The sequence below is a fragment of the Hemibagrus wyckioides genome, linkage group LG08 (assembly GCF_019097595.1).
Source record: "Hemibagrus wyckioides isolate EC202008001 linkage group LG08, SWU_Hwy_1.0, whole genome shotgun sequence".
NCBI lineage: Eukaryota > Metazoa > Chordata > Actinopteri > Siluriformes > Bagridae > Hemibagrus > Hemibagrus wyckioides.
In genome coordinates this window covers 28,726,876-28,753,415 of record NC_080717.1, presented here as the reverse complement: position 1 = coordinate 28,753,415, position 26,540 = coordinate 28,726,876, and the positions used below count along the sequence as shown (strand labels likewise).

The following is a 26,540-nucleotide window of genomic DNA, read 5'->3' as shown; positions in this document are numbered from 1 at the left end:
AGCAGCAGAACAAAAGGTTATAAAACAGAAACAAACTATAAGTGGAATGAGTAACTTGTCAACTGCCAGAAAGCATGTAGGGTTAGAATAACCGACCATCTATAGCCACAACATGTCATGTATTTTCTAAACCTTCTAAACCAATCTAAACCCACCTGTTCAGCAGTCCAGGGCAGCGAGCAGGCTTCTCCAATTGCAGTTAGAGACTCTTTGGCATTGCTTCCACATTTCACATCCCCGATTTTGTCCACCAGACCGTCCAACACGACGAGAGCCGACGTTTTTGAGAAGGATCCTTTCCCAGCGATGAGGCCAACAATGTGCAGCTTCATCTGCATCACCTGAGCACATGCAGAACTTGGATTTACACATCCGACGCCACGTTCATGTCAGAAACATGTCATAGTAGACTAGAGCGACTGGATAGTCAATGAAGCCTACCTGAAAATTGGTCTCTTTCCACCCAGGTTTCTTAGCCAACATTCTCACTAGAGCCTGGCATGGCATTTCCGTCCTGTCCATCTGTTCAACAGCCTGACACACACACACACACACACACACACACAAACAATTATGTTAACAATTTCATTTGGCAATGGTTCTGTTGGAAGAGTTAGAAAGTGGTGTGTAAGAGAGAGATGGACAGAGAGAGATGAATGGTGTTTAGTCACCCTCTGAAACTCTTCCATGCTAGCTAGCCTCTCCTTCCAGTTAGCGCTGTCCAGCAGCTGCATACAGGAAGCTGGGAGCACGGCTGCAGCCTTCTCCTCACACACTTCCAGCTGAAGGGGGAAAAAAAAAACACATTAATAAAGCTGTTTTTTTTTACCTGTGTATTTTACTAACATTTATTTCATTTAAATGTCTGACTTACAGATAATTCAGTCTCTGTGACTTCTTTAGTTTCTGCCCCTTTCTTTGACTTGCCACTGGCAGCAGCAGTGGATTTGCTTTTTTTGGGAGGACCTGCGGCCTGTAAAATTGAAACAAGCCAAACAGTCATGAAACTGACCTGATGTTCACACGCAAGGGACAACTGTTTATTGATTTATCAGAGTCCACCTTTGGAGCTGTTGTGACCAGTAACATTTCCAATCAGGAATTTCTTCATTTTATGCAAATTAGTTATGACAATGAAAAGGCAGCTACAAATGTCTTATATTTTGTGTACAAACATTTTTTTAACTTTGTTGTTTTTCTGTAAATGAACTTTGACTTTTACATTTGAACATTTAACAGCTCCATTTAAACCTCAAAACTACACGCTATCAATAATTTGCTTTAATGCACTCCCTTCAGTCAGTCTGTTAACACTTACTTTGGGTGCAGGAGCTTTTTTAGGAGGACCAGCAGGTTTAGCAGGAGGCTCTTCCACAGGGGGAGGTTTAGCTGCAGGTTTCTCCTTCTTCTGCCCCCCTCCACCTCCTCCACCTTCTCCCTTCTTCCCTCCAACAAGTTCCACTTTATCAGCACATTCTTTTATCTACAGGTGTGTGGAGGGAAAATAGCTGAATAAAATGTCTCTAATTGTGCAGAACATTAACATGAATTTATGACTCAACTCTGAATGAAGCCCCAGTCTACCTTGTCCAATTTGAGTTTGTCCAGATCGGCCAGGAAGGGGTTCACAGCTCTCTCTCCAACCACCTTCATGGCTGTGCCCAACGCCTCAAACGCAGCATCTCTCACCTCTGGTGCAGAGTCATTCACTTGCTGTGTGTGTGAAAGAGAGAGAGAGAGAGACCGAGAGAGAGAGAGAGAGAGTGCAAGAGACCGAGAGAAAGTAAGAGACAGAGACGAACATTAATTTACACTGTTTACAGACACTAGGCTACACCTGAAGACAGCTAGCTGTTTAGACATGTTCTGCAGCTATGTTTTACGGTACACAAAGTTGTTAGCTTCCATTACTTGCTATCAACATTTGTTTTGTAGCTGCAGTGTCAAATACTAAAAAATTCCTGATTGACTACGTTATGAGTCTGAGAAGAAAGATGATTTCATTTCTGGCTAAACGATCATTTGTAATACTGCTGAATCCGTGTCTTCCCCATGAATGAACTATACAATGATGAACTGTACCTTGAGGAACGCAGAGCAGAGTGGCTTCAGGACGCTCTTTGGTAGCGTGGCAGGAGTGCAATGGCGAAAGCTTCGGGCTAGGAACAGCGATGCCTGCTGTTTGATCGTTGGGTTCTTGTTGTCCATCACCGCCAACACGTCCTCACTGATGTTCTGTAGATTCGTCTGCACAACATGAGAAAAAGGGTTATCGATCATGACATTTCTTCCTTCACCTAAAACTGCCTCATTTTCAACACCAGATGTGAAACTTCAGAGCCTGCTGATCATGGATAATAATCAACAGTAACTGTGGTGGTCTGCATCACACCTTGTCGTTTAGTATTTTTTACATCAGCACATATGAAGTGTTTGTCTCACTTCTATACACCTGAATTGTTTCGTTAATTTCATTCATTCATCATGGAATCACTTAAGCCTGTTAAGAGCAGATAATCCACCTAGTAGGAAACAGAAGAACCCAGAAGAAACCTATGTGGACATATTAAACTCACACAGAAGGTAACCTGATCTTAGGACAAAACCCTGAACCCAAGCTACCCGTTGTGTCACCTCACTGATCTATGTTTTTAAATCTCATGATGCATTTCTTGTCAGAAGGCTGGAAACAGAGCTGAATCAAATTTACTAGCTGTGTGCAGAATTAGTGTTTATTTAGGGTCAAATTGATTTATGTTTTTATGGATCGAAATCCAAATCCAAGCCAATCCAATTCAATTATTTCCAATAGGGTTCCTTTAATATCCTGTCATTTAAAGGAATAATTAATCATAGGTATGCCAGATATGGTTCTTAAGCCAAGGCATGTTGGGCATTCATTGAAATGTAATGTAATAAAAGTCAAATTCATCCAACTTCCTGGCTGATCCACTACATTTGGGATGAAACTGTAGACATGTCTGCCAATAATTTAGTAATTTAATAATGTATTAGCACAAGACTAAAATGTATTTTCTGTATAACTGTAACCTGTGTTACATTAGGAATACTCACAGTTAGAAAGACTGCATCAATTGCCTCCTGTAAGGCCTGGACCACCTGAGGTTTCTTCTCCTTAAACTTCTCCAAAATGGTTGGCACCACCTAAGAAAACGTATACACTTCAGGGTGTGTGTAAATTTATTTGTACATTTTATGCCCTAAAAATGTATTATACACCGGTCAGGTATAACACTGAGCACTGAGAGGTGAAGTGAATAAGACTGAGTATCTCCTCATCATGGCACCTGTTAGTGGGTGGGATATATTAGGCAGCAAGTCAACATTTTGTCCTCAAAGTTGATGTTAGAAGCAGGAAAAATGGACAAGTGTAAGGATTTGAGCGAGTTTGATGAAAAGGGCCAAATTGTGATGGCTAGACCACTGGATCAGAGCATCTCCAAAACTGCAGCTCTTGTGGGGTGTTCCCGGTCTGCAGTGGTCAGTATCTATCAAAAGTGGTCCAAGGAAGGAACAGTGGTGAACCGGTGACAGGGTCATGGGCGGTCAAGGCTCATTGATGCACGTGGGGAGAGAAGGCCGGCCCGTGTGATCCGATCCAACAGATGAGCTACTGTTGCTCAAACTGCTGAAGAAGTTAATGCTGGTTCTGATAGAAAGGGGTCAGAATACACAGTGCAGGACGGGTCAGGGCTGTTTTGGTAGCAAAAGGGGGAACACAATGTTAGGCAGGTGGTCATAATGTTATGCCTGATCAGTGTATTTGATCATAATCTTCAAGGTCAGAAATTTATAGGACTACAAGTTTTAACAAAATACTGTGAAAACCTTATTGGCCAATAGTCATATCAGTTTACTGGATGAACTATTGATCGGTTTACTTCTCTTCACTTACATGGCCTGCATATGTTCCAAACTTTTTGCGCAGTCCTGCTGCCAGTCCAGCCAGACATTTGGCCGCCAGTGTTACAAGCATCACATTGGCATCTTTTCCAATAACCTGCAAGGACCCAGACAAACGTGATGTTCTCAAAAGCAGGATATTCTCAAAAGCTCAGTTTGATTGTTAAAGTCTTACCTTCTTGAGAGCTCGGACCAAGTCCCCATAGTCACCGCCCTCAAGCTTGGGGTTTTTAGCAAGGGCCTCCACTGCCTCTAAGGCCTCCTTCCTTTCCTGCCACTTCTTTGCTTCCTATATAGAACAAGAAATATATAAATAATTAATCGAGTCTCAATAGTTAATCGAGGTCATGAATAGCTCAATAAATTCGTCTAAGAGAAATATGATGTCAGACTTACGATTTTTTCATAGAAATCTTTTGGGATTTTTGAAAGGATCTCAGCAGCTTCCAGCAGCTCGTATGGATCCACTTGTGTATCACCTACATCATCGTCATCACCTGAAGACACAAGTGTATCAAATATTTATTTAAGTTATTCATCCATCACAAACTTTTCTGGTGTTTTGTAAAACTAACCTCTAGAGCTATTTTTAAGCACAGTTTAAGTGCTATTAGTTCATTATATTTCTTCCTTTCTTCTTTTTTTTTTTTTAAAGTCAAATTTCGAATAAATAAATGAACGCAAGTGTGTTACTATTCCCATATATGAAACAAAAGTAAAAACAAATACATCATATTATTTTTACTGTGAGATTGAGCTAAAGGTTCGTACCATCGGGCTCATCTCCACCGGCTGCCTGCTGCTGCTCAAACTTTGCCTTCAGGTCCTGCTGAGAGCGCAGAAAGCGGCTCTGCTTTGGCACACCGGCGGGCAGCTTCACCCACTCCTCCTCCAACTCTTTCAACTGTACATACACACAAACAGTGGGCCAAAGAAGTATTGACAGTGCTCACTGGAACATTCAGAAGTTCATCCTTCTGTAACCAGTACCATCAGTACTGAAACAATAAGATTGTGAAGGTCTTGATGGAGCTCTCTGCTTTTACCCATCATGAGATGTTTCATGTGTGACCCCTTGGTAATGAGACATCTTTTTATAGGCCATCAGTTGGGACTGAACCATCTGGTATTAATTTGTACTGACCAGGGGCAAGATTTCTGATTGATTTCAGCTGCAGTCTTGGCTTTCCATGCCTTTTGCACCTCCCTTTCTTCATGTGTTCAATACTTTTCCCTATGTCATTTCACATTATTGCACAGAACTTCATTACGGCCATCTGTGGTTTGATTTATTTGCATGTGTGGATTGCAAGGGTTGTTACCAACATCTGGTAAAAAAATTTCACGTCAATAGAACCTATGGAAATATATTTACTGAAAAAATGGTGACGTGTTCAATACTAATTTTACCCGCTGTGTATCTCTCACACACACACACACACACGAGTTATGTCTGACCACACAGTTTACACACCTTTTTATTCGATGGAAATTTTAAGAGCTTTTAAGAGGATTTGGAATTTGCCAATAATAATAAAGATAATAATAATAATGAGAAGAAAATTCTACTAGAGATACAGGATATCAGACCTCTGAGCATCAGCTGATCCTGACAGCCTCTCAGTAACTGAGCTGACTCTCTGCTAGCTTCTGTTACCAAGTCATGTAAACATCTCAGGAACAATGTGTAAGACCTGTGTTTTGTTTTTAATCCATCTCAAATATAAAGTAAAATATGAAAATGGGTGGATCAGGGCTTCATGTGACTGCTTTCAGGTTTTGATGAAGTGTGTGAGATCCTAATCTTCATGAAGATAATGAGTTTTCCCTTCATATTAAACTCTACATCTACTAACAGATAATTCAGTTAAAATTGAATGTATATTTATAACTAGAAAATCTTTGAGAGGAATTACATTACTTTTTTGGGGTGTGTGTTTGGGGGAGGAGTTACTAAATAAATAAATTACTGCTGCATTTCTGCCTTTTTTGTATGGTCTGAAACTAATCCTTAACATGTGACAGTCATAAAATACACTATATTGTGTGCGGTTGAAAATAAGACCTGTTCCAGCATGACAATGCCAAGTGTACAGAGCACTATAAAGACATGGTGTGTTTAGTGGAAGAACTGGACTGTCCTGTACACAGCCCTGACTCAACCCCACTGGGATGAACTGGAGCACTGACCGCACCTCAGACCTCCTCACTCTTACATCAGAGTCTGATCTCACTAATGCTCTTGTAGCTGAATGATAACACTCCAACATCTAGTAGAAACTAAATCTGGAACATGATGTTTAATAAACAGATAAGGATGTGATGGTCAGGTGTCCAGAAACCTCTGTCTGTTTTGTGTGCAAAATCCATTATGCAGATATAACAGTAGATTAAAGGCAAAGGTGTTTTCATGGATATATAGGTGAGGGCAAAAGTCCAGAGGTTTCTCTGAGATCTCCTGTGTGGTATGGCATTTGAGGACCACAACAATTCCTTATTTGAAGTGTAGGTATCAGCTACAGTGATTATTACAGAAGTTATAGTTGACTCTGATTTCAGAGACAAAAGATGAGAATTTTTCCTCATGGGAATCCACAGGTAGGTCGACAGACTAGATTAAGGGGAGAAAAACAAACCAAAACCAAATCTGCCGCTCTCATCTCACCTGTACAGAGTTGATATTCTGCAGTGGAGTTCGCAAAGCATCCCGAATCCATTTATAGATCTCTACTGCTAGCAGTTTGGCCTCGTCACGCACCGCCTTCTCTCGAGACTCAAACAGCTTTGGCAACACTTTGACTACTGGCTTCAGGGTAATGATTTTGGAACCGAATTCGCTGCAAATAAACACACAAATAAAACTCATGATTCATCTACAGGAGATTTTTTTTTTTTGGTAAAAGTGAACAACACAGCGGTCTCACCTCAAAGCCTTTCTGAGAGTTTCAATGCAGGCCACTATGATCTTAGGGTTCTTGTTATCCAGTCCTTTGATGAGCTCATCTTGGACGATCTCCGCTTTCTCGATCTCGACGTACATGAGGCAGATATCTGTTCCCAGCTCTTTGGCTCGGGCTTTGGGCTGGTTGAAAACTTTACTTACTACACCTGACACCACTTCCCCTGTTGTCCTGAAAGACAAGATCGACATTCAATCACTTTGCCGTACAAATTATTCAGTTAAGAAGGATTGACTCCAGTTGCCTTCTGACTACATCTGTAGTGATTTCCCATTGTTTTCACCTGTTCTACTTAGTTATTTAACTGAACCACATCATTTCTATCCACTTAGTGATCACTTGTATGTTATTGCAGTAATAAACTGTCATTTTCATCGCAATTTAGCCCATGGTCAAAATTGCTCAAATCCTTACGCTTGTCTATTTTTTCTGCTTCTAACACAAGTGCCATGATGAGGAGATCATCAGTCTTATTCACTTCAGCGGTCACTGCTCACAATGTTATGGCTGATTGGTGTATATTCTTCTGATCTCAAGTCAGTGTTTATCCACTGAAGCGTTTAGGCGATACTGTCTGTGAATAACATTTCACGTTTTTCCCCTCTCTTATTTGGCACAGAATCTTCTATGATGTGCTCTTATAAGGGCCACCTGGTGGTCCAGTGGCAGGATCCCGTGCTCTCATTACCACAACCTGGGTTTGATTCCGGGGCAGGGCGCTAACACAACCACTGAAGAGTTAACTCCCAGTGCCGGTCCCAAGCCCAGATAAAATAGGAGGGTTGTGTAAGGAAGGGCATCCGGTGTAAAACCTGTGCCAAATCAAAACATGCGGACTGAATGATCTGACTGTGGCGACCCTGAACTGGGAGCAGCCGAAAGAACGACAATACACATGCTCTTATAGGAAAACGATCTACTTTGGTTTGGTGACTGTAACTAGGAAGCCATTCTGCAGTCGTGCGAGTAAAATTAATATAAAATAAACTTTGTTATTATTGTTGAAGATATTTTAACTTAAGTTTTGTTATAAATATTACTAGTGTAATTCAATAATTTGACATAAAAGTGTTCAATCCATGCCAAGTTTATTTTTTTAATCCAAGAAAACAACCATACAGGCTTGTTAGCCCCAAAACTACGGTTGTACAAAATGCTGTCAGATGTAGAAATGATCAATGTCGAGGTTCAGTCCAGCATGGCTATTTTGGGATAAACACACCGTACTGCTTAATAAGCATGTCTGCCTCTGGGAACCCATGCACCAGAACAATCACTAGGATCTACATTCAGACTGAAATGTCCATTAAGGCAGCGCTCAGCATACACACCCAAGCAACCATATGCAAATATAAACCAAACACAAATCCTAGAGCCGAGTAGTTTCTCTTTCCTGAACTCCAGACACACAAGGACTAAGTGCTTTCTCAGGCGGTAAATGGTACGGCTTTCTGTAAAAAGGTTTATGTTCACAGCAGGGGTCACATGACACACACACAGCGAAACAAAAGGCATTCATCTGAACTAAGCATCTTGTCCAGTTAAAAATGGACAAAGCATGGCAAAGAGTGCATATAAGTGTTTGTGATCAAGGTGAACTACTAATAATGTTATAATCCTAATGAACTCATGTATGTGGACGAGGTCAGACAGCGCTTTCCTCGGTGTGTTACACTGCCGTGTGATGCAGCGGGTCAGAAAGACACAGCATGCCTGGATTTATGTGACCTGGGCGAATCATGCAATATCTTATTTTCCTCGGTTGGTAGTTATGATAAGGGAGAGCTGGCTGGTGCGTGGAAAATGACAGATGACTAAATTGTGCAGAATATATATATATATATATATATATATATATATATATATATATATATATATATATATATATATATATACACATACACACACACACATATGTGTGTGTGTATATATATATATATATATATATATATATATATATATATATATATATATATATATATATATATATATATATATATATATATATATACATATATATACACACATATACATATACATATATACATACATATATATACATACATACATACACACACACACACACACACACACACACACACAGTCTTATGCAAAAGTTTAGGCACCCCTTGATAAATAACAGATTTTGGTGATGTTAACACAGTCTCTCTTGGAAATGGAAAAAATGCACAATATTTTCAGCAAACATTGATGCATAGTTACTTCTTATGCCATAAATTGAACAAAAATAAAAAATAAAAACATTATTGTGGCACTGTGCAAAACTTTGGGCACCCTACATAATCAGTACTTAGTAACACCTCCTCTGGCAGATATCACAGCTTGCAAACGCTTTTTATAGCCAGCTAAAAGTCTTTCAATTCTTGTACTTGGGATTTTCTCCCATTCTTCCTTGCAAAAGGCTTCTAGTTCTGTAATATTCTTTGGTTGTCTTGCATGCACAGCTCTTTTAAGATCTACCCACAAATTTTCAATGATGTTTAAATCAGGGGACTGTGATGGCCATTCCAAAACATATATATATATATATATGTGTATGTGTGTGTGTGTGTGTGTATATACACTATATTGCCAAAAGTATTCGCTCACCCATCCAAATAATCAGAATCAAGTGTTCCAATCACTTCCATGGCCACAGGTGTATAAAATCAAGCACCTAGGCATGCAGACTGTTTTTACAAACATTTGTGAAAGAATGGGTCGCTCTCAGGAGCTCAGTGAATTCCAGCGTGGAACTGTGATAGGATGCCACCTGTGCAACAAATCCAGTCGTGAAATTTCCTCGCTCCTAAATATTCCAGTCAACTGTCAGCTGTATTATAAGAACGTGGAAGTGTTTGGGAACGACAGCAACTCAGCCACGAAGTGGTAGGCCACGTAAACTGACGGAGCGGGGTCAGCGGATGCTGAGGCGCATAGTGCGAAGAGGTCGCCAACTTTCTGCAGAGTCCATCGCTACAGACCTCCAAACTTCATGTGGCCTTCAGATTAGCTCAAGAACAGTGCGCAGAGAGCTTCATGGAATGGGTTTCCATGGCCGAGCAGCTGCATCCAAGCCATACATCACCAAGTGCAATGCAAAGCGTCGGATGCAGTGGTGTAAAGCACGCCGCCACTGGACTCTAGAGCAGTGGAGACGCGTTCTCTGGAGTGACGAATCGCGCTTCTCCATCTGGCAATCTGATGGACGAGTCTGGGTTTGGCGGTTGCCAGGAGAACGGTACTTGTCTGACTGCATTGTGCCAAGTGTAAAGTTTGGTGGAGGGGGGATTATGGTGTGGGGTTGTTTTTCAGGAGCTGGGCTTGGCCCCTTAGTTCCAGTGAAAGGAACTCTGAATGCTTCAGCATACCAAGACATTTTGGACAATTCCATGCTCCCAACTTTGTGGGAACAGTTTGGAGCTGGCCCCTTCCTCTTCCAACATGACTGTGCACCAGTGACCAAAGCAAGGTCCATAAAGACATGGATGACAGAGTCTGGTGTGGATGAACTTGACTGGCCTGCACAGAGTCCTGACCTCAACCCCATAGAACACCTTTGGGATGAATTAGAGCGGAGACTGAGAGCCAGGCCTTCTCGTCCAACATCAGTGTGTGACCTCACAAATGCGCTTCTGGAAGAATGGTCAAAAATTCCCATAAACACACTCCTAAACCTTGTGGACAGCCTTCCCAGAAGAGTTGAAGCTGTTATAGCTGCAAAGGGTGGACCGACTTCATATTGAACCCTATGGATTAGGAATGGGATGTCACTTAAGTTCATATGTGAGTCAAGGCAGGTGAGCGAATACTTTTGGCAATATAGTGTGTATATATATATATATATATATATATATAGAGAGAGAGAGAGAGAGAGAGAGAGAGAGAGAGAGAGAGAGAGATATAGAGAGAGAGAAACAAATCAGCACACCCTGAACTGTTTCACTGCACTTACACTGGTGTGTATTGGGTAAATGTTTAGTAAGTCACAGCTTTGTGTACACTTGTGTCTTGTAAGGAATTGTGAGGCCCAAGTTATACAGTCACTTACTTGCCAGCCACATGCGCATTCTCAATAAAGACAAGTGCTGCTTCCAAGCCTTTCAGCTGAGCCACGGCGTTGGACTCTGTAACAAACTTTTTGATCAGTCCCAGGTATTTCCCCCATTCAGGACTCTTTTCGTCCCCGATCCTCTGGAAAAGCTTCAGCGCTTCTTCATATCCATTCAGTCTGGCCTTCCATACCTGAGGAGAAGAGGTTTTATTGGAAAAAGACATGACTTTAAAAAGGCTCGGGGTTTAGTCCACTGTTTATTGTTTTCATGCAGGTCAGTTACATCGCTGTGTTTTCTTGGACAGACAAATTATAGAAAAGCTCCTGCTGCATGAGCCACTCTGGCAATACACTTCTTTTACTGTGTAGAATTAAAAGTCTGTTCCATTGGGAAGACAGCTACCAAATTCCATGGTTATATAACTATCCTATAATTCTGTTCACTCAAACATACCATCAAATACTTGACCTCATAGCTAACAGTTCTGTGTGAATATATATGCACATCAGTGAAGTGCCTGTAACTAGAGCTGCAACAATTAATTATCAAAATTGATTACATTTGATAAAAATAGTTGGCATTGAATTTCATCGTCAGTTAGTAGCTAACTTCATCTTAGAAGTATTGACTCAATTAACTTTTAAGCAGTTTTTTGACATAGTGCTGCTGATATTAATAGCTGCTGTGTGTCATTAAGCCACCATTCTATTTTTGCTTCACATTCAAAGTGTTGGGAGTCGATTCACTGATTCCAGGCATTGAAAACCCTGTTGATTCAATCAAACCGCGTTAATTCTTTACACCAAAAATTAATCACCTTATACTCTGTCCATCACTTTCAACAGGTTGGATTTCAAATCAGACAAATGACTCGTCCCATTGGAACCAGTGGCACACACAACGACGAGGCCATGACTGAACACAAAATCCAGCATGAATTCAGAAGGTCACATCATGAATACACTAAGTTACACATCTGACCAATGAGCTACATGAGCTACACGAGCTACACATCTGACCAATAGGCTACACATATGACCAATGGATCAATAGGAAATGCCCAGGAACTGAAACCATTGATCCACAGACCACACTGATGTTGTTAAAAACATTTTATAACGTCAGGATCTTGAGTAGCTCAGGAATGACACGTCACATCATGACGGAACTGAGCTGCAGGCAGAACTTTATACAGTTATAAACCTTCTCAGTGCCATTGTATAACAACAATAGTATGAAGGCGAGTCGACAGATGCTGGCGTAGTGACAACAAATGTTCTACAACAATGAGGCATGTTTCTTTCAAACTTGGCTAAACAGGCACATGGTGGTAGACACTGCAGAGGGATAATGTGTAGGTCTGCTGTGTGTTCCCTGAAGTACAGCAAACCTCTGAGTAACACCAAGAGTGTAAACTGCTGATGTAAAAACAACTTGGAGTAACACGTCTATGATGATTTCAGCATGAGAGAGAGAGAGAGAGAGAGAGAGAGAAAGAAACAGAGAGAGAGTGAGAAAGAAACAGAGAGAGAGTGAGAAAGAAACAGTGTGTGTGTGTGTGTTTACCTTGTGTTCACACTTCTGGTCAATGGGCAGCTTCATCCACTCGCTGTCGTCCCCCATGGTGACGGCTCCTCTGTTTTCGCCTTATCGGCTCGACTGGAGACAGCAACAGAAACAAACAGGACGATGTTCATAAGGATGTTGTCCAGCGTGATGGAAATTCTATTATCACGGGTTAATGCTCATTTGGTGATCACGATTTAATCTAGTAGAAAAGAGCTGAGGTTCTTCAAATCCAGTGAAGTGAAAACAAGCAGAAGATGTCTCGGGAATAAGAGAGAGCAGCGACTAAACATAAGGGTTGGAGTAAGAGGCAGGGTCAGAGTAATACGTAGTAATAACACTAACAGTAATCTGAGTAACCACAATGGACACAAGTTTACCTCCGAATCTAACCGCAGAGCACAAGACCGCAAATCACACACACATCTTTTCAACGAGTCAACGATCTACTTCACAATTAGCCGATCTTAACGAAACGGGCGAGAGAAGTTTAGATTTAATTAGCTAGCTTCCTTCTCACACACTCATCTCAAACTGCTTTGTTCAGAATAATCAGCTTGAAGTGACAGAGTCAGAACTTCCTTCTGCGGTTTCTGACACCGACACGCCATTATGCGCCCATACAAATGGACTGAACTGCAGGAGTAGCAGCCATCTTGAGGCTAAGATCATTTTCTTGCTTGAGTCATACTGTAATTTGGCATCACATCACCCGAGCAGCGCCCAAATCAGGTAGAAGGCGTGGCCTGAAGACACGTCTGAAAGAGTCATGTGTATTGGAAATGATTCAGTGTACAGTTCAAGGCCTTACTCTGTGAACAGACAGTATGATGAGCAAAAAATTATCTTCATGTCTAAACTCATCAACTATAACATTTCAAAAAACCCTCTTCCATTCAAGCTTCAAAGATGAGACACCAGGATTTTAAAGGCATCATGGAAACAGAGATGCATCACTTCCTTTAGAAAAAAACAACAACAAAAAAAACAAGAAAGAAATCAAGATGTTTATTATCAAAAGGTATACTGCTGACATCAGCGAAAAGAAAGCTGGAATGAATCGAACCCTCCTGTGCAGCAGGATGTAAATATTCACCTTTAAGCATTATTCACAAACTTCTAATAATCTAGCACTTAGAGAAGAATGTGTTATCTTGGTCAAGAATGTAAACATGTGACTCAAATCATCAAAGTGAGAGTCACTGAAGAACACCATCACTTATCTCTCAAAACCATTTTACATGCAGTTTTACACTCACGCTACGCTGCAGGCGGCTGAAGTCGGGAGGAGCGGCTGCTTAATGTTTCTTAATGCATATCTGAGATCACATTTCATATTGATTTCTATAAAGCGGACATCTAGCCTCTGCGTCGTGAAAGAAAACCTCAACGACTGTTCCCATCATGCCTGTGGAAAAAATAGCGCATCACCAGCAACAAAACCACAATATTTACTTCTGCTTACAACAAGACAGTGAAGCCATGTTATGAGTTCAGGTGTTGTTTTTCAGGGGTTGGGCTCGGCCCCTTAGTTCCAGTGAAAGGAACTCTTAATGCTTCAGCTTCATACCAAGACATTTTGGACAATTTCATGCTCTTTGTGGGAACAGTTTGGGGATGACCCCTTCCTGTTCCAACATGACTGCACACCAGTGACCAAAGCAAAGACCAGGCCTTCTCATCCAACATCAGTGCCTCACCTCACAAATGAGCTTCTAGAGGAAGGGTCAAAAATTCCTAACTGCACTGGCTGATAAAGGAGTCTATCAATCCAGTATTGAACATCAGTATTAAGACTGATATGAATGAGTATTGGATGTATATTATACCACGAATACATTATGCTAAATGACAAAGTCCATGCAGGATACAAACGGTCATAAAGCAGGTCAATCAAACCGTGACATGCTGCATAGTAACAGAAACCTGTAGAGAGTCGCCTCTACAGAAAGGATGCACTATCAGATCAGTACTGGGCAAGAGTCAATATTCAGAACTCTACTATGAGTACTGAATAATAAAGATTAGAAATAAGATAAGAAAAAGAGAAGACATTCACCTAAAGTTACAGCTTTCTCTTATGAGTGTAAACGTGTAGAAGTTAATACTTGTTACACTCCATGAGATGATACAAATAAAATCTTGGCCAAGTTCTATAACAGACCGCCATGACAGATTATACGACAGACCTGCGAGCAGCAGCACGACCAAAGTGAGCTTGAGGTAATGAGGATCCCCACCATGTCCACTATAAGCTTTGTTTAGGTTTCTCCATCACCACGACTGTATTATATCTGCTGTTCTCCTAATGGTGGCTTTTATTGTGTTGGTCCTCCCTTTGCTGCCAAAACAGCCCTGACCCGTCGAGGCATGGACTCCACTAGATCCCTGAAGGTGTGCTGTGGGATCTGGCACCAAGATGTTAGCAGCAGATCCTTTAAGTCCTGTAAGTTGTGAGGTGGGGTCTCCATGGATGGGACTTGTTTGTCCAGCACATCCCACAGATACTGGATTGGATTGAGATCTGGGGAATTTGGAGGCGGAGTCAACACCTCAAACTGGTTGTTGTGGTCATCAAACCATTCCTGAACCATTTCTGCTTTGTGGCACGGTGCATTATCCTGCTGAAAGAGGCCACAGCCATCAGGGAATACCGTTTCCATGAAAGGGTGTAGATGGTCTGCAACACTGCTTAGGTAGGTGGTACGTGTCAAAGTAACATCCACATGGATGCAGGACCCAAGGTTTCCCAGCAGAACATTGACCAAAGCAGGACACTGCCTCCGCTGGCTCGCCTTCTTCCCATAGTGCATCCTGGTGCCATGTGTTCCCCAGGTAAGAGACACACACGCACCCGGGCATCCACGTGATGTAAAACAAAACGTGATTCATCAGACCAGGCCACCTTCTTCCATTGTTCTGTGGTCCAGTTTTGATGCTCACGTGTCCATTGTTGGTGCTTTCGGTGGTGCACAGGGGTCAGTATGGGCACCCTGACTGGTCTGTGGCTACGCAGCTCCATACACAACAAACTGTGATGCACTGTGTATTCTGACCCCTTCCTATCAGAACCAGCATTAACTCCTTCAGCAGTTTCAGTAACAGTAACTCGTCTGTTGGATCGGATCACACTAAAGTTTTTTAGGCAACCATAATGCCTTCAGACAGGCATACAAGTAACATAAATTGAACTGTTATTTAATATAAAAGATTAACAAACACCCACAGAAATATTAAAATATTATTTTGACCTTAAATTATATACAGTATACACTAACATTTTATATCGTCTTATTTATCGTTAAGAATATCTAACCCACTTATTATAAATACTAGTCTATTAAAAACCGTTAGGTTTGGATATTAAACTATTTAGCGTAATATTGTAACAACATAAACATTAATAAAGTGCTGACACTAAAATAATATTACTCAGTAGATTAGATTTGTTTTAATAAACTAAATAAATCTAGATATCGACTGATATTAGCTTGGATATATAACTGACCAAAACATCGTCAATTCAGCTGAGACCTATTTCCGAGCTAAAACGCCAACATTTTTATCTAACAAATAAAATAAGGTAAAAACTTTAAATAATGTAAGAACAATACTAATTAAAACTGCTAACCAAAAAGTGCTAACATGAGAGAAATCCAGCACGTAGTGAACTAGCATAACGCAGTATACAATGCAGGCATAGCGTAGCTTAGCATAGCTTTAGCTTAGCTTAGCATAGCGTCCACCTATCAACGACACAAATCGCTACACTGAGCATGTTTACTGTAAATGTACAGGGAGATCGGATGTACGGATTAGCGTGACGGGTTTTTATAACGAATCCATGACTGTGTGTGGACACGAATTCAAGACGGCACACACTTATTGTTTGACAGATCTCACACACACACACACACACACACACACACACAGAGAGCGCAGGCCCTGAAAACGCAGCAAACACGGCCCCACTGAGACGCGTTCATCCATTCACACGCGTTAACACTATTATTACAAACAGTTTAATCCGGATATTTAAAGATTTAAAGCTGAAGCCTTACCTGCTTTAGGACAGGAAGACAAGGCGCAGAGGTTCAGCCGGAGCCGAGATGTGCTCTCATTTCTCTGCCGGGTTTGAAACGCCTCCAAGGGCGGAGAGTCAGAGGGAGGGACCGCTACAGCCTCCTACCAGCTTCCTCTAACACATCCACACTGTCTGACTGATATTACTGAACATTGTGAAAAACAAACAAAACACCACCTCGGAATTACACACTGAATTTATAAACTTATTTTAATTAAAAGAACAGAAACGAAGGGTTATATACTGTATATACAGTATATTGCCAAAAGTATTGGGACACCCCTCCAGATCATTGAGTTCAGGTGTTGTTTTTCAGGGGTTGGGCTCGGCCCCTTAGTTCCAGTGAAAGGAACTCTTAATGCTTCAGCTTCATACCAAGACATTTTGGACAATTTCATGCTCTTTGTGGGAACAGTTTGGGGATGACCCCTTCCTGTTCCAACATGACTGCACACCAGTGACCAGAGCAAGGTCCATAAAGACATGGATGAGTGAGTTTGGTGTGGAGGAACTTGACTGGCCTGCACAGAGTCCTGACCTCAACCCCATAGAACACCTTTGGGATGAATTAGAGCGGAGATTAAATTCCCATAAACACACTCCTAAACCTTGTGGAAAACCTTCCCAGAAGAGTTGAAGCTGTTATAGCTGCAAAGGGACAGACAACTCCATATTACATTCATAAGCATGTAAAGGCAGACATCTCAGTTTTTGGGCCTGGCTCGCAGTCTCCACTCTAATGCATCCCAAAGGTGTTTATCAGGTTATATGACCCTTTGTTTCTGTTCTTTCAATTGAAATATGTTTAAAATTCAGTGTGTAATTACGATTTGCTGTTTGTTTCAGAGGGGTGTCCCAAAACCTTTGGCAATATAGTGTATGTAGTCAGGGAGCAGTTTCACTCTGTAGTGAGAGTGAAAAACACTGACAGGTTCAAGCTGTGATTGTTTATCAAGAACCATGGTTCTCAAAACCATTTGTAGCCACAGATCCCTTTAAGTGTAAAGAACATTTGAAATAATATAGATTTATTTCATGTACAAGGCAGACAAAGGAATCAAACCTTCAAACCCAAAGGTGCTTGGACACCACTTAATTATACTTGTGCTTTCCATCACTGTAAAAAAAAAAAAAATCTCAGACCCCTGGCTATGCTCCATGGAGCTTCATTTGAGAATGAAAATAAAATGTAAAAAAAAACAAACTGTAGCTGCAGTGGTGGAAATCACAACCCAGTATTATCTTACTTAACATACAGTATATTATGATCCTATTAAACTAATTGACAAGAAAGTTCACTTGAGCTGCAAATAAGTCAATAACTCAACATCCAGCTAGACTGTAAATAATGATAATCTTAATAAAAATGTTTTTCTATTAATGGAAAGCAATAAAAAAGCTCAATTATATCAATAAATATACAAAGAAAAAACGATTATTTGAATAATTGGATTATGTTTCTAAGATAAATCTTTACTGAGGGGGTCTGTGGAATATATTTTACAGTTAAAGGGGTCTCTGGTCTTCAAGGACCTGAAAATATTATCACTGTCTCTATCACTATCACTAATTTATCCGCCGTAAAATGACAGAGATAACCATCAACTCCCGTAATTGTTAGTGCCGTTATTTGGTTATAGTTTTAATTCAATTCAATTCAAACTTTATTTATATAGCACCTAACAACTACCATGTAGAACCTAGGTGCTGAACAAACTGCAAATGTGCAAATTATAGTAATAAAATTAGAAATAACATAAAAGTAGAAAATTTAAAGAAAACACAATAAAGCAGGACCTAATTGAATGGGCTGTACAATTGTCAGTCACTCTTGTGTGTTTGAAAGTCTTTCATTTCCTTTTTTAAAGTTCAGTTTCTGATCTACCTAAAATTTTGAATAAAACTAGGAAGTGATGGTAATATAATACAAACTGATTTGAATGTCTGTTGTAACAGATAGGCCGACATTTCATTTTTGTCAAAGGTATTGAATCAAAGATAAAAAAAAGGCATTTTTGTGTGTCATGAAAATACTTTCCTTATGATGAAATGAAAAAATAATTTATAGTAAGTATTAAAATAAAATGTACACATGCCTTTATATAAACTAAAATCAAATTCTGGATTTTGTTGCTTTGACTCAGCGCTAGAGGGCGCTGTTGCAGCATCTCCTGTTGCTGCGGTATCCAGGTGGTTCCGCGTCTCTCTGTTGCTATGGAGTAGCAGCGTGGTGACGTCACATCCGGCTAGGGCGTGATCGAATTGTTTTTCAGGCATTTTCTTTCTTTATTAACAAAAAACAAACATACCGCAAAACTGGATAAAAGATCACGAAGAACATCTTTATATTATTTATAATAGTTTTCGAAAGATTAATCTGCGTACAGATTTTAAGTTAAAGAAGAAAAGCAATAAAAACATAATGAGTATAATAATGAAGGTGATTCTGAGATGTTATATTCTCCTGAAGTTCTGAAGTTATATTCTGAGATGTTTGCAATGGGGATTTTTTTTACATAATATATAAAGAAAATATACATATTGGACTCAAAATACACATATTGCTTCTCTAAAGATTTATTCAGGGACATGGGACAATCATTTCTTGGCTAATGTCACAGAAAAACATTTTTATCATCCAAAATAAATTAGATTTAAAGGCATTTATAATGATGTATTGTACAGGGATACCTGATTATATTTTTTGCCAATAATATGCAAAAGTTTTTTTTCAGATCCATTAAAATATCAGACGTATGGAATTTGAATAGATTTTTTTTATTTTGTAAGTGGTAAATAATTTATTTATTTATTTATTTTTTAATGGTCCCTGGTTTGTGAAACATACTGCTGTCTGTTACGATGCTACTCTAACATGACCTTTTTGTCTTTTTTCCCCTTTTAATTCTTTTAATGTTTTCTTTACTTCCGGAAACGCTAGTCACGTGACCAGCCCACGCGACCCCACCGGTCACTACAGCGGCATGAACATGACCACAGATCGCTTCACGGTTCCAGCAGAGGAGTACTTAGGTATGTTATTGTCATTACACTTATTGTGTATTATTTATGTATTTATTCCTGATCTATAGCTTCACGAATGATCTCTCAGACTGCAGTGAGTGTGGATATATACAGGTGTAATTAATATGTGTGGATTGCAGCAGAGACCAGCACTCTGTTCTACCTGACCGATGCTGTGACCCAGCTGCTGGAGCATAGAGAGGAATTCATCCAGTTCGGCATCGTGCGATATTTTGCAGAATAGTGAGTTTAATCTGAAATCTCAGACGATATGAAATCAACAACTGCATGACTGGGCAGATTTCTAATGTCTCTGGACATGAGGATTTTCTGTTCCCTTTACAAATACACCTCAGGAAGGGAAACAAACAAACAAAAAAACAAAGCAATTAATTAATTAATTAAGAGTTGCTGTTAAATCATTTTCTTGAATGAAATCCATACATTCTCAAATAATTGATAAATACACACATCTATTAAAATTAAATTAGCACACACACACACACACACACACACTCTTTATTATTATTATTATTATTATTATTATTATTATTATTATTAAATTGTATTATTGTATAATTTAATATTTTTTTATTTATAAAAACAAGTCTATCAATAACTTATTAAAACACACAGCTGCTTGGTTATGTAATTTTGTATAACATTTATCAAAACTACACACATTTCTAAATAATAAATGAAATAATGCATAATTGCTGTATTATAATATCTATTACTCGTTATAATATGTTACTCGTTATCTAAGACGTTTTCAGTGATGGAAGTTTGCTTCCTTTGTTGCAAGGTTAAAAAATAAAATGTCTAATTTCTGTGTTTTTCTTCACACACTAACTTCAAAACACATCACATGTCCAAGATATAGTATTTGTACTGCAAGAAGAACTTCAGAAATGACCCAGTGTCCTGACTGAACTTTGCTGTATTGCAGCTTCACCAGCGTGAAGAATGGGAACCATGTTCTCTTCAGAGAATTCAGCTATGTTAAAGGTACAGCCCACAACCGAGCTTCCTTCGTCCACATCTTCTGGAAATGCTTCAGACAGATTGGAAAGAACAGAGGTAGGTGTGTGTGTGTGATTTGTTTCTGTACACTTGGTGAAGTATTCATGTTATCCTCGTCACAGACTTGCTGACGATGATGGAGTACACGTCGCTTCTCCAGCTCTTATGCCCAGACTTTCCTGCTGAAATGGTGCAGAACACAGCCAAGTAATAAACCTCTTTTATTTACGCATTTACCATCACAGCAGATCACACAGTGTCCATTCACGGTCCTGCGCTTTGTTGTTTGGACTAGTAAACCCTAGTAAATCCTGTTGTTACAGGATTGTCCTGATGGAGGACGCTATGGACTGCCCCATGTCTCTCTCTGATTTCATCTACTCTTTCCAAATCCAGTTTTACTATGAAGGTAAGTACATCACTTATCTTAAATAAAACAAACCAGGCCAAGAACTAACAGACCGGAGCTCCGACTCTAACACAGCTAATAGAAATCAGTCTAAATTTAATGTACTGTTTTTTATTGGTTTTATAACAGCAACAAAAAAGAACATGTCAAAAAACAAAACAAGCAGAAAAAAAAGTGGGAGGCCAAGTGACCTAAATGTCATAAATATCTAAATAAAGTACAAAAGAGAAGGACAGATCACAAACAGGGGAATAGAAATCAGAATAAAAATAATATCACAAACATGTCAAAATCCTGTAATTCAACTGTTATATAAATGTTATAGGAAGGGACCCCAGACTTTGGAAATTCTTTGCTTCATTAAACAGTATTTTCTCAAGATCTAAGACATAGATAGATAGATAGATGGATGGATGGATGGATGGATGGATGGATGGATGGATGGATGGATGGATGGATGGATGGATGGATGGATGGATGGATGGATGGATGGATGGAATTTAGACAATTTTATGCTCCCAACTTTGTGGGAACAGTTTGGGGATGACCCCTTCCTGTTCCAACATGACTGCACACCAGTGACCAAAGCAAGGTCCATAAAGACATGGATGAGTGAGTTTGGTGTGGAGGAACTTGACTGGCCTGCACAGAGTCCTGACCTCAACCCCATAGAACACCTTTGGGATGAATTAGAGTGGAGACTGAGAGCCAGACCTTCTCGTCCAACATCAGTGTCTGACCTCACAAATGTGCTTCTAGAGGAATGGTCAGAAATTCCCATAAACACACTCCTAAACCTTGTGGAAAGCCTTCCCAGAAGAGTTGAAGCTGTTATAGCTGTAAAGGGGCGGGACAACTCCATATTACATTCATGTGCATGGAAAGGCAGATGTCCCAAAACTTTTGCCAATATAAGTGTAAATATACTTTGTTTATCCCATGAGGGAAATTATTTTCTTACAGCAGCTTAGACAGTTACAAAAAAGAGACCATCTCCACAAGCCAAAATAAAATAAATTTAAGAGCATGAAGAAGCTTTACAGAAATCTGGATGTAGATTTAGATCAGTGTGGATCCCGTGCTCTCATTGCTGCAATCCGGGTTCGAATTCCTGGGCAAGGAGCTAACACAACCACAGAAGAATTAACTCACAGTGCCGGTCCCGAGCCCGGATTAAATGGGAGGGTTGTGTCAGGAAGGGCCAAATCAAAACATGTGGACCAAATGATCTGCTGTGACGACCCCAAACAGGGAAACACCAACAACAACATAAAACAACTTCAGTGATTGGGGCTACTGACTCACCATGATGTTGGGTTTGGTTAGAGGATACAAGGCGGTCCAGATGTGGCTGAGGAAACTATGCAAACTATCTTCAACTGTGAGTCTGGCTCTGTACTTGTTCTTGTACTTGTTCTTAACAAGTGAAATAAAATTGCTGCATGTCTAGTCAGCATTCCAGTTGATGATGATGACCATAAAGAAGAAGAAAAATTGATTTATTTGTCACATATATACGGTACAGCACAGTGAACTGATTTCTTTGCAGCTTTGTTGGAATTTGGGATCAGAGCATGAAACTTCACCCCTTGAGCAGAGAGGGTTAAGGCAGCTTGGTGGTGCAGGGGCTTGAACCCCAACCTATTGATCACTAAACCAGAGCCTTAACTGTTTGAGCCACGACTAAACTAACTACAACTCATTAAAACCATGTCAGCAGTTAAATAGTTATCTCACGTCACTGGTCAGTGGTGCTATTAGAGTATACAGGTGTAGAAGACTAAAGCCCAACAGTCCTGGGATGAGTCCTGGGATGAGTCCTGGGATGATCACAGCAGCAGCTCTTAGGTCTGATCTTGGACTGAGAATCGAACTGTATCCATTTGTAAAATAGTCAAAAATCATTATAATATATAAACATGAACAAAACTTTACCATCAGAAGCTGGAATTATGGTGCGAACAGGAAGTGATGCGATTGATCACATTGAACTAAATATTATAAAAAAAAATTAAATGACGGTATTTTGTGTAAGGATGCTGTTTGAAGCAGGTATGAAAATATTGGCATGTGCCTGGATTATCATAAAGACAGACTTTCAGTACTTTTTTTTTTAAGCTACATTAGCATTACGGCTCTTTCAGTACTAATGGCACTAATGATTGACTTCAGACACGTCTTGTCTGATCGATTACATTCCTTTAGTCCATTTGGAGCACTTCTCTCAGACGAGGTAGTCCTACTACATCAGAGAGAGGTTTCCAGAGAACTTCAGGAACTCCAGCAGAGGAGATATAAACTCATTTGCTTATTTTTTTAGTTATTGGGTGTTTTTTTGTTGTTGTTTTTTTGATAAAAAATGCTTCATAGTCATTTTCATAGATTTCTAGTCATTTGTTGGATGATTGTGTGGTCATTTTAATGTACCTTTATCTTTAGAACATTATTAAACTATAAACATTAAAAAAAGTGAAAAATAAAATGTAATTACAGTATTGAATAAAAGTTATTATTGTTAATAATATTATAGGAGACATTATATATGTATTATATATGTATTTAAATTTCCCTTTGAGATGAATAATGTATCTATCATTGTAAGTGTCAGTTATTCTTGGAAATGTTGCTTTAAGGTCTTAATGTTCAAACTGGGCATATTTTGGATTTTATTTATTTATGTATGTATTTATTTATTATTATTTTTATTTAAGTACATCCCTTCTTGTTTTTCTGCCAGAGTTCCTGGAGAGTGTGCTGGTGATTTATGAGGATTTGCTCGAGGGAAAGAACCCAAATGCCGTTATCGTCCCGACCTCAACGTCAGCCGAAACGATATCCAGTGAGGAGATGGACACACAGGAGGGAGTGGACTCTTCCGTCCTGCTCGAGTGTCTCGAGGGACTGTGTGAACGCTTTAAACACAAGTAAGACACTCCGCTGTGGAACGTTTAGATTTCACTCTTTGTATCAGATTGTTTTCTTCTCATATGATGCCAGTTCATCCAACAGACGAGCTACTGTTGCTCTAACTGCTGAAGGAGTTAATGCTGGTTCTGATAGAAAGGGGTCAGAATACACAGAGCATCACTGTTTGTTGTGTATGGGGCTACATAGCTGCAGACCGGTCAGGGTGCCCATGCTGACCCCTGTGCACTGCCGAAATAACCAACAATAGGCACGTGAGCATCAGAACTGGACCACAGAACAATGGAAGAAGGTGGCCTGGTCTGATGAATCACGTTTTGTTTTACATCACGTGGTTGGCCGGGTGCGTGTGCGTCTCTTACCTGAGGAACACATGGCACCAGGATGCATTATGGGAAGAAGGCGAGGCGGCAGAGGCAGTGTCCTGCTTTGGTCAATGTTCTGCTGGGGGACCAACACAATATTAGGCAGGTGGTCATAATGTTATGCCTGATCGGTGTATATACAAAAGTATAATCTATGTGATCCTGTCTTTTCCTAGACATCCCCCTCTCTCTGCCATGAAGGAGGCTCTGGAGAGCAGCACTCGAGTCTCCTACTACGGCTTCCTGATGGCTTTGTCCAAACACGAGGGAATCAGTCTGGAAATCGGTGAGGTTACAGTCAACAACTTCATATTAAAACATAATATTACAAATTAGAAATGAAATAGAATTGGTAAATTTTATTATGCTAGAAATTCTCTTTGTGTGATGCCTTGTTGAAATGATTTCTGGATAAATAAAAAAGTCAATAAAAAAAAGTCAACCTGGAGAAAGGGATGCTTTTAACATAAGTATTAATCAATTTAATCAATTAGTCTTTTTTTCTTTTCAGATTTCAGATTATTTCTGTCTGAAACTTATTTTAGATTATTTACAGTGTTCACATATACATCCCAATACCTTTTACATCTACAACTAATTGTTTTCTTTAATTTTCTTTTTTCTATCTAGTTAAAAAAAAATTCACATTATATATTGAGTGCAAAAGTTTGTATCGTCATAGAAAAAATGGACTAAATGTATAATATTAGGAGTGTACAGCATGTGATGTATAACTTCTTGCCCCTTTTATATTAAGGGGATGTAAATTTTTGCACTGGACAGTATTTATAATAAGGAAATGAATAGTTTTGAATGTTAGTCTATTTAACTTGTGCAGACCATGCTGCTTTGCTTTTAGAGTCACTTGTGTAGCTTGTATGAACAATACGGTTGTAGTGAAGTATTGAGTAGACAACACGTCTTTCTACTTTTCCAGGTGCTCTTCCGAACAGATCTGACCTGCTCATCGACCCGGAGATGGACCAGGAGTTGGAGAGGCTGTGAGTGCTGATAAATGTTTATAGTTTACGTAGTCACAACGTCTCCAGCATGGCTGAGTGTAACACGTTAATGTGAACATAATGACATCTTTCAGGACGAGTAACTTAAAGCAAGCACACATCCAATCTGAACACATGGATGTGACTCAGTGGTGGGATTTGAAGAAATAGAAGTGTGTGGTTATTGTGCTGTGTTGTAGTGTAGCTCAGGTGGCCATCAGTCCCACGTCGAACAGCAGCGGCAGTGCACAAGGGCTGAAGGAACCGTGCAGGAAACCATCGCCACGTAAATCCCTGCACCAGCGCAAGAGGATCGAGATGGAGAGCGATGGCTCCACCGAGGAGACCGACTCCTCTGAGAATTAAGACGTGGACATGGAACCACTACACATTCCGGCACTTTCACGTTATTTAACCCTCCTTGCAGTCAGTTTGGCCTTATTGAATGTCTTTAAATATATATATATATATTTGTTTGACATATTTTTTTGCTTCAAATCAGACTCCAGTGCAACATATTTACAAACCAAGTTTAATTTTTACCAGTTCCATAGTACAGTCAAGATCATCCAAAAAGAAAAATAAAAACACCGTGTACAATCAACACAACAAACAAAATGAAGAGGCACAACTTGTGGTTTTGCAGGATTGATCTGGACACACATACGGTCCAAACATCATCACTGTTCATAATAAACATCTAAAAATCCATGAGCACTGTTTTTGTCACGCCCACCTTGATCCAGAATTTGCTTAAACTGGGTTATTTTGACAAGGTGATGTGCTGAATTCCCAATAACCCACTTCCTTACAACACTTTAGTTTGAACAATAGATGTCTAAAAGATCAACTAGATACACACTCTTCAAACCACTCTCTCACTCACTCACACTCTCTCTCTCTCTCTCTCTCTCTCTCCCTCTCTATCTCACTCACACACACTCTTTCTCGCCCTCCCTCCCTCATTCACTCACTTTCTCTTCCTCTGTCTTTCCCTCACTCTCACTCACTCACTCACTCACACAAAGGGTTAAATATTGCATACTCTTTGTGGTTAAGCTTCAGTTCAGATTAAAGTACATGCTGGTAAGGGTGTGTTCATTCCAAAATGCTTTAAAAAAAAAAGAAGAAGAAAGAAACCGGGCGTAGATTTGCGTAGCTCCGCCCTTTAATTCATTCTACACTCACCTGTTCTAATCCAAAC

General features: G+C 39.8%; 3 protein-coding genes across 5 annotated transcripts in view; 1 reads left to right on the top strand and 2 right to left on the bottom strand.

Moving 5' to 3' along the window:
• ckap5 (cytoskeleton associated protein 5) overlaps positions 1-16,703 on the bottom strand; it is a 37,132-nt gene extending 20,429 nt beyond the window's left edge. For all 3 annotated transcript variants that reach the window (XM_058396602.1, XM_058396603.1, XM_058396604.1), the window contains exons 1-17: positions 16,567-16,703; positions 12,506-12,598; positions 10,936-11,129; positions 6,849-7,055; positions 6,590-6,761; positions 4,696-4,828; positions 4,321-4,421; positions 4,100-4,213; positions 3,917-4,021; positions 3,076-3,165; positions 2,083-2,247; positions 1,585-1,713; positions 1,319-1,483; positions 875-973; positions 672-782; positions 442-534; positions 156-341 (exon numbers count right to left, since the gene is read on the bottom strand). In XM_058396602.1, the coding sequence (XP_058252585.1) occupies positions 156-341; positions 442-534; positions 672-782; positions 875-973; positions 1,319-1,483; positions 1,585-1,713; positions 2,083-2,247; positions 3,076-3,165; positions 3,917-4,021; positions 4,100-4,213; positions 4,321-4,421; positions 4,696-4,828; positions 6,590-6,761; positions 6,849-7,055; positions 10,936-11,129; positions 12,506-12,562 (2,121 nt within the window). In that variant the 5' untranslated portion in view covers positions 12,563-12,598; positions 16,567-16,703. The remainder of the gene's footprint in view (positions 1-155; positions 342-441; positions 535-671; positions 783-874; positions 974-1,318; positions 1,484-1,584; positions 1,714-2,082; positions 2,248-3,075; positions 3,166-3,916; positions 4,022-4,099; positions 4,214-4,320; positions 4,422-4,695; positions 4,829-6,589; positions 6,762-6,848; positions 7,056-10,935; positions 11,130-12,505; positions 12,599-16,566) is intronic.
• A 2,820-nt stretch (positions 16,704-19,523) lies between these two features.
• cstpp1 (centriolar satellite-associated tubulin polyglutamylase complex regulator 1) lies at positions 19,524-25,796 on the top strand. Its single transcript, XM_058397811.1, has 9 exons — positions 19,524-19,622; positions 19,754-19,856; positions 20,563-20,693; positions 20,759-20,843; positions 20,960-21,045; positions 23,783-23,969; positions 24,512-24,621; positions 25,273-25,336; positions 25,537-25,796. Exons 1-9 carry the CDS (start codon positions 19,574-19,576, stop codon positions 25,700-25,702), a joined length of 981 nt encoding a protein of 326 aa, XP_058253794.1. The 5' UTR covers positions 19,524-19,573; the 3' UTR covers positions 25,703-25,796.
• A 52-nt stretch (positions 25,797-25,848) lies between these two features.
• Positions 25,849-26,540, bottom strand: part of mapk8ip1a (mitogen-activated protein kinase 8 interacting protein 1a) — a 40,047-nt gene continuing 39,355 nt past the window's right edge. Inside the window, exon 12 of the mRNA XM_058397810.1 lies at positions 25,849-26,540. This exon is cut by the window's right edge and continues 2,360 nt beyond it. The gene's annotated coding sequence lies outside the window, so the exon portion shown is untranslated.

Excerpts from the sequence above, each read along its gene's own strand:
- cstpp1 (XM_058397811.1), top strand. The coding sequence starts at position 19,574 with ATGAACATGACCACAGATCGCTTCACGGTTCCAGCAGAGGAGTACTTA. Across the intron at positions 19,623-19,753 it reads TCCAGCAGAGGAGTACTTAG|CAGAGACCAGCACTCTGTTC; the intron begins GTATGTTATTGT and ends TGTGGATTGCAG. Across the intron at positions 24,622-25,272 it reads GGGAATCAGTCTGGAAATCG|GTGCTCTTCCGAACAGATCT; the intron begins GTGAGGTTACAG and ends CTACTTTTCCAG.